General features: G+C 41.9%; 1 protein-coding gene across 1 annotated transcript in view; it reads right to left on the reverse strand.

The window, feature by feature from the left end:
* Nucleotides 1-12,587, reverse strand: part of LOC126474142 (transcription factor Sp8) — a 225,387-nt gene extending 212,800 nt beyond the window's left edge. Inside the window, exon 1 of the mRNA XM_050101595.1 lies at nt 12,392-12,587. Coding sequence (XP_049957552.1) covers nt 12,392-12,451 — 60 coding nt within the window. The 5' untranslated portion in view covers nt 12,452-12,587. The remainder of the gene's footprint in view (nt 1-12,391) is intronic.
* Between the last annotated feature and the right edge of the window lie 1,128 nt (nt 12,588-13,715).

Here is a 13,715-nt window from a genome sequence, read left to right on the forward strand (position 1 = left end):
AACAAAAGAAAAATTCGCAGTAGGTATTAAAATCCATGGAGAAGAAATAAAAACTTTGAGGTTCGCTGATGACATTGTAATTCTGTCAGAGACAGCAAAGGACTTGGAAGAGCAGTTGAACGGAATGGACAGTGTCTTGAAAGGAGGGTATAAGATGAATATCGAAAAAAGCAAAACGAGGATAATGGAATGTAGTCGAATTAAGTCGGGTGATGCTGAGGGAATTAGATTGGGAAATGAGACACTTAAAGTAGTAAAGGAGTTTTGCTATTTGGGGAGCAAACTAACTGATGATGGTCGAAGTAGAGAGGATATAAAGTGTAGACTGGCAATGGCAAGGAAAGCGTTTCTGAAGAAGAAAAATTTGTTAACGTCGAGCATAGATTTAAATGTGAGGAAGTCGTTTCTGAAAGTATTTGTATGGAGTGTGGCCATGTATGGAAGTGAAACATGGACGATAAATAGTTTAGACAAGAAGAGAATAGAAGCTTTCGAAATGTGGTGCTACAGAAGAATGCTGAAGATTAGATGGGTAGATACATAACTAATGAGGAGGTGTTGAATAGAATTGGGGAGAAGAGGAGCTTGTGGCACAACTCGACTAGAAGAAGGGATCGGTTGGTAGGACATGTTCTGAGACATCGAGGGAGCACCAATTTAGTATTCGAGGGCAGCGTGGAGGGTAAAAATTGAAGAGGGAGACCAAGAGATGAATACACTAAGCAGATTCAGAAGGTTGTAGGCTGCAGTAGGTACTGGGAGATGAAGAAGCTTGCACAGGATAGAGTAGCATGGAGAGCTGCATCAAACCAATCTCAGGACTGATGGCAACAACAACAATAACAACAACCAAATTATTGTAGATGCATTATTTCGATACTGACACTGGAGAATGGAATTCCATACGTTAGCAATAAACTATACTTATAGCTTAACAGATTTAAAATTATCCAATTATTTAGTATTATGTCACTCTCAAACAGATTCTTAGCCAAGAGACCAATTTTTCAGTCATTTAGGCCGACGCATGTGTATTCGATCGACATTCCGCCAGTGTCCACCATTGTCAATGGTTGGCAAGTGCACATAAAGAAGTGGCTCATTCGTCAAATTAAAAAATCCGGATATTTATGATAAACAACTTGAAATATTCTGATATTTCTGTTATTATAAGCAGCTGGTATAGAACTGCTGAATAATAAATTCTCCGAAGTGGTAATGCAATTGTGTGTTGAGCTTGTTAACAGTACGGGTTTAGTAACACTGATATTGAGTAAAATGCTACTGTAATGCTGAAGTATTGACGAGAATGTATGAGGTGTCTAAAGTACATAACATCGCCCATTCTGCACAAATCTGACGACCGTAAATGAGTAACAAAATGGTATACGAATGGCGTTAACTGGTTTTCCGACAACAGTGTGAAACAACTTACTTCTAGCAAAAAAATATAAAAACAGAACTTCCATAGTTATAGCACTTCGCTGAAATACTGAGGCACGAAATAAAGCATGTAAATTACGCCAAAGAAGACTAGGCACCTTTGTAATAGGTTAGAAAAGTGTCGGTAAACGGGTTAAAGGCTCCTGCATAGTTTCGTAAAAGTAGTGAAGGTGCCAAAGGGTGGTTCTGCTGTTCGAAATAGTGTTAGTTTGGATCATAAGTCGTAGATTTTTCGGGAAGATCATTTCCAGGGAGGACATTTTTATTTACGTACTATTGCCAGAATCACATAAGTGAGAAATGGTACCACAGTTTCTGTTGCACCATAGTTTGTCGATGTGCATGTTTCTGGCTGGTAACCTCTCTCAAAGGTCTGAGAAATGCAACAGAATGCCGCCTCCAACTGAAACTTTCGGCGAAAAGTACCGTGGCTTACAAACAGACATTCGAATTATGACCATCTCTGCTTATTCAAGAATTTCTTAAAACAAAACCAGAATACTGTCATGCTAAGAATATATAAACTTATTAACTTACTACTCAGATGACAAGCTACTAACTGATGCTAACTCATTATCATATGTGGTATTTTGTGAGAAGCATACGACAATGTGTCAATGGCAGAGATGCGACTTCAAAACATGTCTACAACTAAATCAACTCGACATTGTACCACATCGTACTAACCAAAATACATACGGAGTACCACTGCAAATGTGTGATTGGCTCGAGGTCTATTTGACTAACAGAATCGGAATTTTCCAAAAGGTGCTCCAATCATAAGCACAGCAGGAAAAAAATCTCCTACCCCTTCACTTCTTTTACGAAATTATACTCCAGTGTTTTTCTCGTTTACGAAACTGTTCTAACGCATTACACTGTTATCTAGAAATCCCTGACATAATTTGTATTCTTTATTTAGTGTTCCAATTAGTATTCTTGCGGTAGAGTAATAAACATGAAACCTTTGTTTTTATCTTATATTATCCATGCAAAAAGCGAGTTGATTTACAGTTATTATCGGAAAACTAATTAACGCCAGTCACTTATTCCGTGTCAGTTCACGCGCGTCACTTTTGTGTATCAGAATAGGCGACTTCCTTTACTTTATCTACCTCATATGTCACCTTTAGTTGAGCGCTGCTGCATCTATGTTACTGTAAGGCTCAAACGATGCACACTGTCAATAGCAGGTTGCCTATCTGAATGCTTCCAGGGGCAACAAAAATTTGACTTACAATATTTCGTACACTTATCGACCGGATTCAAAAATTTAAAATGCTGTCCTAGTTTACTCACTAAGAGATATAATCTTATCTTAAAGATTTAACACAATAAGCCAAGTATTCCAGTTAGAACTGTGAGTACGTATCCAGGCAGCATAACCTACGGCGCGCAAAATACCCAGACTCCATTCATCGATTATTCGAAAATAAGAGAACTTAGCAGTTTCCAACAAGCTTTACGCATACTTCAAACTCTTTCGCAAATTTTGCCCGCATAAAATAGTTAAAGTAAAAATGTTTATTACTTACTACGTTTTTGATCTTCATGCTGTAAAACTTCGCTATCAGTCATGACATTCTATTTTATTACTTCTGTACTATCAGATCTACTCGCAACACATTTTGCAGACAGTATTAACAGATACGAATAAACGTACCTGCAAGATTATGTAATTACATGACACATAGTTCAGGAGATATGACGTAATAAACATTGTGATACGCGAAAAACTAGCTTTTCCTGAAACGGAGCGCAAATTATCCAGATTGTACTCATCAAGAGAATAATCCGCAACTAATAAAACTAAGACGGAGACTTAGAGAAGGAGACTCTGCTTTTGCAGATCACCTGCTTCAGCAAGGCCGCAGTTACATGGTGCAGCATGAGCTCTTACATAACATTCAGGAAGGGAGGGAGATGAACTACCTTGATATAATGGAAATTAATAAATGTCACTAGAAAGAAATAACATCAAAGAATAAGAAATAGCGGAAAGAAACCGTTTTAAAAATAAAATACTAAATTTGGAAGGTTTTCAAAGCAGAAGAAATAAAATTCGGGAACAACATGGACAGAAGAAAGGAAGAGACTTCATGGAGAGAAAAGGATGGAATACTGGAAAAGTAGGGAATAACAACAAAGGAAGAAGAGGAGCTGAAGTTGTTAATGTGATCCTAGTTGGTTAATACGGTTGTAAAAAGAAAAGTCACTTGCACTGAATGATCAAACACAGTTACCTTACTCACCACTTCTAACTACAGATGTTGCTAATAATCTCACCCAAACAATTTTGTAAGTTACGCCTCCCACTCATACGCCCCATTTTAGTTGTTTCAGCTGCTGTAGTTTCGCTTGCACTATTAAGAAAAATTATTTCGTGTAATTATAGTTATTTCACTTGCCTATTTAGTCTCAGCTGTAATATTTTCCAGCTTCTAATACTCGACTTGTTAAAGACAAGACTATGTTATTCTGTCACTCTTCCCTGCCCCCCCCCCCCGCCCCCCGTCCCTCCTACTGAACATACCACCAAAGTCTACTGTAGATATAATGTTCAGATTATTTTTTTCCCAAAACAGTTGTTGTGATTTGTCATGTAGTTCCTTATTTAATCTGTCACATATTTTATTTCATTTAAGTCGTTTTACTTCGTATTCAACTGAAATAATTCCCTCTCGCTTTAGTCCTAAATCAAACATTAACAGCTGTCATCTTTCAAAGCCAAATGGCTGAAAAAGGGCATTTTCTTACAAGTTTACACCAAAGCTGCTAATTATTTATCGTCTGACTAGTTTTTGTCTTTGCCCAATTTCACAAGCCACGTGTACTGTATTTAGGATATGTTTGGCGTGGACAGTTCTATTTATGTTATTACAATGAAATGTATCTCAGATCTTCATTATTCAGCATCATCTGATTCACTTGGCAACGATATTTTATATGCAATGGGAAATTTATTCTCTGTGGATTACTCTGTGTGTGACGCTGACAAATTTATCGTAGCTTTGCATCAGTATCTGTCAGAATTAGACAACTTCGCAACAAAACCCGTCAAAATTACGTTAACTTTACATGAACATTTTTCAAAATAACTATAACATCTATGATAAATAAGTCAGCGTGATAAACAATGTAATCCAATAAGAACAAATTAATCATTGTATATAAAATATGGTTGTTACATAGATCACAACAAAATGTCGAATCAGAAACATCTTAATCCGTCTATATTTCCAATCTTATTTTATTTTTCCTACCAGTTTCCGCTTTACACTCTGCCGTTTTCAGGCCCCCTGACCGATGTGTAGGAAGAATCGCACCTCTTGCACAATCGAAATAGTGTCCAGCATACAGTCATTGGTCTGAAATTAATGAACGAAGGGATCGCGTTGTTAAAAAGAAGTCTATGAATACCATTGATTCTATGCTGCCCACTATTTCGATTGCACAAGAGGTGGGTTTCTTCCTACAAGTCGGTCAGGGGGCCTGAAAATGGCATAATGTAACGCCGAAACTGGTAGCAAAAATAAAATGCAACTGGAATTATAAAAGGCTGAAGGCATTTTTGATTTTACATTTTATATTGAACAGCGGAGGTGCCGTAAACACTCTTTATGAAGATGGATTTCCACAGACTGGATCACAATATTCTGGATAATGAAGATCGGCGATACTTGTGTGATGGTATACTGTCCACATCAAATGTATACTAAATACGTGACTTGTGATAATAGGCAAAGCCGTAACCAGACGGCCAATAAGTATTTAGCAGCTTCAGGGTAAATTTCTTAGAAATTTCTTTTCTTCAATATTTGGGAGTTGCAAGACGCGGCTTGCTGACATTGTTTATAAAACCAACTGACATGCACTGCAAATGCGCTTTATTTGAATTCTTTGATCCCACAAAAATTTCGCAGTTACTCATATTTGTAATTGATGACAGCCAAAAGCCGATTTCCAAAATAATGCATACTGTAAAATGTTACACCCGCGTCATGTGTTTTTTCGTTCAGAGTTATAATAATAACAATAATAATAATGCACATGCTTAACGTCAAATACTTAAGAAATTAACTCATTTGTAAAGTGTTAAGGCATGTAAAGCTTCTGGTATTAATAGTCGACTGAAACAACAAGTTTATGGTCACCAGTGACCATTCATTTACATCCATGACGCGTTTCGAAGGTTTAAACCTCCATCATCAGGTGGATTTACATGTGTTAATACGACATGTGTATGTGTGTGTGTGTGTGTGTGTGTGTGTGTGTGTGTTGTGTTACGATTTTGCGGTAACGTGTGGCACTGTCTCCAGTGGTCACAGGCCCCTTTCTGTGTCATAACACATCACATGTAAACTGTCATATTTTTTAAATGAAGATGGTCTGACACACGTATGTCATACTAACACCAGTAAATCCACCTGATGATGTAGGTTTAAACCTTCGAAACGCGTCGTGGATGGTAACAGCAAACTTGTTGGTTCAATATACGGTACAGCATTTTCCTGCTGTCTCTATATGCTATCTACAGTGTTCTGACCTTATTTTCAGGTTTCTTTTTCCCCGACACCCTGTTGTACATAATATTTGCAAGGAGTGTTTTCATGGGGGCGCTCGATGTGGCACGAGCTGGGCTCGCGGCAGGCGTGTGCGGCCGTGCGACCCCCGCCAGTCTTCCACAATGCGACGCAGCGGGCGCCCGCGGGCCATTCAGGCACCTCTGCAAACTTTCCGCCGGATTAGCCGTACCCGTGTAAGTAGCTTTTGTGCTCCGCGCCTCGGGCAGTCCTAAGAGGTTAAGCGGCTCCGCGCAGACAGACACTTAAAAAAAAAAAAAAAGAAACACACGGTTGCAGAGGGGGAAAAAATAGGATTGCATGCGCAGAAAAGAGCAGAGGGCAGAGGGATGTCTGTCCGACTGGTGCGGCGTTTTCGCCCGCTGGACACGGGTGCGCAGCGGGACGCCCGACAAAAGGGCCCTCGCCGCCGCCGCCACTCGCGGCTCTCCAGCAAACTAAAAGCTGGCGCCAGCCGCGCGGAGCGAAAATAAAAGACCGATAGAAGAGCGCCGAGACTAAACAAATAGAGGAGGCAGTCTTCGGAAGGGCCCGTCGGGTCCATTAGCGACTGTGGCACCTGACGTGCGATATACACTTACGGGGCGCACAATGGGGAAGGGACTTAATTTCTCAATAGCCGCCATATGCCGCGCCAGGATGTGGGCCCCCGGCAGCCAGCCAGCGGTTTGCACGCAACGCGGCTGGGCCGCAAAACAAAAAAAAAGAAAGTATGTAGGGCGGGTGTTTGGTCAGTCGGCCGCCAATTATTGCCTCGCTGCGTCCGAGGGGATCAGCCAGTAGCGGTAAGTCTTACACAGTCGCGACGGCAGCCGAATGAAAATGGTAACGTTAAAATTCTTCTCGTTGAACTTCCGCGTCATCTTGTGAAACATCTGATATGTTGAAATAACCGACCGGGGTGGCCGAGCGGTCCTAGGCACTGCAGTCTGGAACCACGCTGGTGCTACGGTCGCAGGTTCGAATCCTGCCTCGGGCATGGATGTGTGTGGTGTCCTTAGGTTAGTTAGGGTTAAGTACTTCTAAGTTCTAGGCGACTGATGACCTTAGAAGTTAAGTCCCATAGTCCTCAGAGCCATTTGAACCAAATAACCGATGTTTCAGGAAGATTACGGCTGCCTAAGGTACAGGCCAGGGGTTCTCAAAATTTCCCTCTGATGGAACACTGAAAATTCTGCACTTCCATGGATCACCATCTTTATTTTGAGAGTCAATAGAATACATAAAATTTATAAAACCGACAAGAAACCTTTTTTATTGAGTGATTACTTCAGTTTTACATTGTAACTAATAGCGCAGAAAAAATAACAACTTTTTAAACAAATAAGAAACGTCCAGACAAAAACCATGTTACGAACGGTTTTTCCTGAGCAGTTGCAAACTTCCCATGGATCACCAGTGTTCCGTGAAACACAATTTGGGAACCCCTCGTATATAATAATGAAATATTAATCTACGCCCTGCAAAATGGCCGAAACGTGTTTTTTTTTATTTCTTTTCTGTTTAAAGTGTTTGTCCACCTCCACAGCTGAGTTGTCAGTGCGTCTCACTGCCACGTTGAAGTCCAGCGTTCAATCACCAGTACAGACAGAGGTGTCTCCTTGGTGCGAAGACTATTACTAGAGTGGACTCCACCCCAGATTGGTGATCCAGTAGAAGAGCTATTTGAACGAGAAATATAGGCTCAAGGCCTGGAAAGCCGATAATGATTGCGAAAGCGGTGTGCTAACCCCATACCCGTCCACACCGCATCCGAATGACACCACATGGCAGAGAAAAGCACTGCGGCCGGTCTGCTTAGCGCGATCCTCTGGGCCTTATAGTGGGGTTTCATTTTTGCTGTTAGAAGATGACGCGTCAGAACACCCAGAAAGATTTTGTAAGAGACGTTGCCGAGAAGACTACAAGCTAATGACTTACAAATACAGTAAGTCACGTCAAACCAATATACACATACATTGCAGCATCAACGTGTAAATGTATTAAATGGAATGATCACGAAACTCACCTCTGGGTAAAGTATGTGGTACGCTTTGACAGACCTCGAATTATTAGTAGGACATGGGCAAGCTGCAGAACGTCAAAGTATGACATGGCTAACAAAACACGTCAGTGGCCCATTCTCTCAGTACTCTGCTCAGGTGTGTCGGCTCCCATGTGTGTCAACGAAAAACAACGAGCGTATATAAAAAGCGGAGCAGTCAATAGTCATAGACTTTTTTATTTGCGAAAAAACATACCTAACAAAAATACTGATACATCTTAACGTTCCCTTGCGATACAAGGTCGGCATTGACTGGACACACTCTGCCTTACATCGCTAAATAACCGGAATTCACCGAATATAAAATATTTATTGACGCCTCTCGGGCATATAGCAGCTACCATAACAGCCTATCTGTTAAAATGAACGTCACAACTGTTACGCGCGAACAAAATACGAATGACATATTATGCTGAATAAGGTTGCAGTAATCTGTCATCTGTAATTTTTATACCAAGTAGAGCGACCTGAAAAGATGACAAGGACGTAGTCAATCTTAACCGAAAAACCTACCTCGAAAGACGCACTACATATAGCGAAAATTAGCTTAAAAATTCCTGTAACAATCTTTTAAATTCAGACCTTCAGAGATCGTGAAGACAACACAAGACTAAAAATAGCAGTCAGTGCACAGAGGTACAGCAGCAATCATTGTTTGCAGACACTACCAGACTACAAAGGCTACTTAAAATATACTTCACTAACAAGCACCCTCTACCACACACTTTATACTGATTCCCAGACTAGATACGCACAGGAGAGCCACATTGCACCGATCTGTCGGTGAAAGTACTGGGCACAATAAGATATTGCTCCTGCAGTGACACAGGTCCATCAAGCGGTATCGTTGATACAACGGAACGAGCACTCACATACTATCGACACAGATTTTGACGAAGCTGAGTTAAAAACGTTTCTCTAAATACTTAGATGTAAAAGTGCTAATACTCGCTCATGTGTATTTGCTATGACATTACTCTATAACATCCAGTACCAACTTCTGAAACGAGTTTCTTTTCGCGATATATTTTTTTTAGTTGATTAGGGGAACTATGTAGAGCAGAACAAAAGTTCTTGAAAATTTTGTGGCGCATTAGATGTAAAAAGTATATCTGAGTGGTTATACAGTAAATCATTGTTGAAGACCATCTGTGGCAAGGTGTCATAATGGAGCAACAACACGTTGCCGAAAAATTGTAAGTACAAATCCCGAAACTCTACTAATATATGCAATTGTTTATGTAGCCTTTGTAATAGAAAAGAGTTTTGGAAGTCTAATGCAATTTCACACCGCTCATGATGATAACTTCGTTTCACAAACATCGAAAAACATTAGGCGTAACTGCATTTCATTATCGACTGTTGAGCAAGTGATAACAGAAATAAGTACGTACTCGGAAATCCAATTTCAAAGGTGTTGCTTTTCTGTGGGTAAGTCGGGGCAAAATCAAACAGTTGTCAACCACTGTTCCTCAACATCTTATCCGCATTATATTCTTCACTTTACATACTGTGAATTAAAATGAAGGAGACCTGACTTACAGGTGCATATAAATCAAAACTGCGCACTATATTCTGTCAAAGGCTCTACTTCTTAGTTATGATTTAATACTGCGGGTAATATAGAGGCTATGAGTAGGTGAATGAGAGTAATAAACTGGAAATCGATCTCCAGCATCGAAACCGGACCGCTGCAGATGCACTGTGAATTCATACGAGGATAAAGATGTACAAATGGCCAAATTGCATCACTTTGTTCAGAAAGAAAAAAGGACTACGCAACAAATAAACACGTCCACGGACCAACAGTTAAAAACCAGTATTGGGCAGTGAAAAGCAGACAAGAAATAGTAGCGACTTGAGTGTGACAGCGCAACCATGTCGGAGACACGTAGTTAGTAAACCTTAAGCCAATCATGAAGAAACGACTTGAAAACAAAAACTGCAACGCAAAAGAAGAAGGTGTCAATTTGGGTGACATAGAAACTTCTCCTCAAATGGCAGACAGATAACATCAAATGTTTTCGAAAAAGTATGAAAATAAACTTTGTCACTGCGACCCTAAACCTCTCAACACGTAGTTAGTAAAACTTAAGCCAATAATGAAGAAACGACTTGAAAACAAAAACTGCAACGCAAAAGAAGAAGGTGTCAATTTGGGTGACATAGAAACTTCTCCTCAAATGGTAGACATATAACATCGAATGCTTTCGAAAAAGTATGAAAATAAACTTTGTCACTGCGACCCTAAACCTCTCAACACGGTGGCTGGTTAGCACTGCTTTTAATGTTTTAAGTGCAGTCAACACAAGTACATATTTACTTAGGTATTTGGGACAAGTTAAACAGATGTCAGAGGCAAAACAGACCCTCTGCCGACCACTTACAAGACTTCAAGTTTCAGATCGGAAGACTCGGCAACTGCGTCATGTTTTCGTGCACACGGTGATATATTATTGACGAAAATACGAACTGTTCTTTTTTGTAATTACGATGCAAGTCGCAAATGTCGTGAATGGTACATTGTTTCCGAGGACACGGTTTCACATAAGGCGCTTGCGTCGTTATTAACGATACGTGTGTGAATATTCTGGCTCCAGATATCGCCAACAAATTGTTACCAAAACTGACTGGACCTCATCTGCGAAAACCAATAGTTCCCAGACCATCCTCATTTGGGAACATGAATTTTAGATTGAGCCGTCACCGCTGGTGTGCTCGTCATTAGTGAAGTGCACTCGTCCGCGAAAGTAAGCGGTATAAATCGGGACGAAAGCGTCCCTACAGAACCCACATGTATTTTTCCACTCATATTAAAAGTTCCATGGTTGTTCTCATCCAGGTGTATGATTTCCTGTTTAAGACCTGAATATGCGATCTTTCCTTCATCCTTACAGTCCCCACGTGTCAATAAACGGGCGGAAAAATTAGTTTTTACCTCAGGAACACTGTTTGTTGAAAGGAGAAATAAACGTGTTTGCCCGAAGATGACGAATAAGAAACGTACCTAGGTGTCAGTTCAGATCCGACATTTTTATTCCTCTATTAACCTGGGAAAAGTAAAAGCTATCCACAACATTTGTATAGCCTATGTAGCTTGATCGGTTTTAACTGGCGACGATTCGTTCCATCGTATCGGAACTGAACATAATGAGTAGGCATTTACGTAAAATATCCTACTGCCAAACACTACGAAAGTAATGGAAAGAAACAGGTGTGGGGTACTGACCACGGATGCATGAACTTGGCAAGCGACGTTACTTAATTGGAGTAGGCGCTTTACAATTTGGCCGTACTCACAGTCTAGGGATAGACCTGAATGATTGTTGTTCCGTCGATTTTAGTGACCGCGTGTGAAAACAGAGGCGAACAAATTGACTGTAGGAGAGAGTTAGATTTCTACCGCTAATTGTTAAGTACAAATGAAAATCGTCATCTTGTGGAAATGCCAGTTCAAGTAGTGGTTGTTATTCAGCTGCTAACCCAAAAAGAATAGGCCTATATCATGAAATTTGAAACTATCCGCATCATATGTATACACAGCTAGATGGCCTTGAATTGCCGACGACTGATCCCGTTATGTTTGGATCGCGCAGAGTGACAAGTATACACAAAATGCCCTGGCGCCAAATACCTTCTTTGAAAGTTGTGGGAAGAAAGAGGTGTAGGGAAATGACGACGTTTCTACGAACTTTCAGAGACTTTTACTGTACTGCACTACGGCCTTCCCAAGAATATGTGTTCCATAAAACTGGTTTTAGGAGGAAAAAGAAAGAAGCCTGAGGAAGCCACTTGCAGTAGTGGCCGAAACGTCGGGTGTTTTTCACATTCACACTGCGGTCACAAATTCTGAAGAATTTTGTTGAATGTTTCAATGGCCGCGGAAGCCTATGCTTACACAGAATATTTGTGGTTCCGTCGGCTTTACGGTGCTCACGTATGTATACATGGAAGAAAAAATTGCTGTTATTCAAGGAAAACATTAGACTTCTAGAACTGGTTGTAAGAACAAATACTGATCTTCACTTGCAGATGTCAAGGGTCCTACAAGTAATTAGTCGAAATTGCTACGCCGATGTGGTAAACCGAGAAGAATCGTATCAGCAAATCTGAAGGTATCAGCAGGATTTGTAAATGTCTGGAACAAGTGATGATTCATTTTGGAATTGGGCAGAATGGGGAGTAGACACTTGTTTAAGCTACACTAGTGCGAAATACCGTCTTCGGAAGTAGTGATAAGGAACACGCGTTACGGAAATGACGACATTCCTGCCAACTTCACGGGAACAACTACAGTGGCCTAGGAATTGCCGGTACTTACGGTCTGTGCGTATAGCTGGCCGGGCGGCCGGCCCACGGACGGCGTCACGTCTGTGAGCATTGCGGCGCGGCTCCGTCGCGGCGCGCCCCTAGCTCCTGGTGCCGGCGGGTAGCAAGCGCGGCCGGCTGGGTCTCCACAGTCGAGGACGGCGCAGGTCGCAAAGTGAGCGCGCGACCAGACGGGCGAAACACGTCCCTCTCGCTAGCCGGCACAAACTACACTGTCCGCCGTTGTGGGCGACGCCGCCCCTCCCCGCCCCACCCCACCCACGGGCCCGGCCCCCACCCGCCTACCCTAACCGGCGGCGAGGAGAGCCGGTCGCGCGAGCGGTAGTAGGGGCGGGCTGCCGCCAATCGGCGTGGCCCTGGCTAATCGTCGGCCACGCCCCCCAGTCGCGGTGGCATCATCTGTCCGCGCTGGTGGGGGGGCCGAGCCGGCACTTTTTTGTGCGCCTTCTTCGTCTTCTTCGTCGTCGTTTTTTCCTTGTTCCTTCTTCTCCACCTCCTCCTCCTCGGAGGTGTAATCAAAAGTCAGCGGGTGGAAGAGGCATCTTGCGGCAGAACTGGGAAACGTTAGGAGGGGGCAGAAGTCGGGTGTTTGGAGTGCGCGGATACTGAAACGGAACACGTTGGTTTTCTCTGCGCCTCGGTAACCTACATTTTATTACTGCAGGTCTCTTGCAAGCGGAAAGAGCAGAGGGTCTGTTATCGCTCCTTTGCTGCTAAATTCTCGACCCACGGTCTCAGTTCAAGCAAACAGATGCCACCCGCAACTATTAGTGGAACTACAATAACCCAGAATAAAAACTTAAGAATAATTGCTCTTAGATGTTTAATTTTTTTTATTTCTTTATTTACTTCGTTACTCGGCCATGCAATGGCAACTTTTCTCAGTTTACTTATTTTCCTTTAAGGTAGAAGTTTCTTTTATCAATACACTCGGTGTTCAGCTGCCTTTTTGCATCTGTTGTTCACCTCGGTAAGTCCCAAACGTCTGTACAGCTGTTCTGAACGAGTCACGGTTTTGCGCCGAGTGGCCGCGCGGTTTAAGGCGCCATGTCACGGATTGCGCGGCTGCTGCCGCTGGAGGTTCGAGTTCTCCATTGATGTGTGTGTTGTTCTTAGCATAAGTTAGTTTCAGTAGTGTGTAAGACTAGGGACCGATGATCTCAGCAGTTCGGTTCCTTAGGAATTTACACGCATTTGAACATTTTGCGCATCAAGCGGGTGAAAACATCCGTATCCTCTAGTTCAGAGAGATCCAACCTTTAAGGTTACATGGTCCGCACTGCAAGAAGACGAGTATTTTTGGATAACTCATAATA

This window comes from Schistocerca serialis, chromosome 1, assembly GCF_023864345.2.
Source record: "Schistocerca serialis cubense isolate TAMUIC-IGC-003099 chromosome 1, iqSchSeri2.2, whole genome shotgun sequence".
Taxonomy (NCBI): domain Eukaryota; kingdom Metazoa; phylum Arthropoda; class Insecta; order Orthoptera; family Acrididae; genus Schistocerca; species Schistocerca serialis.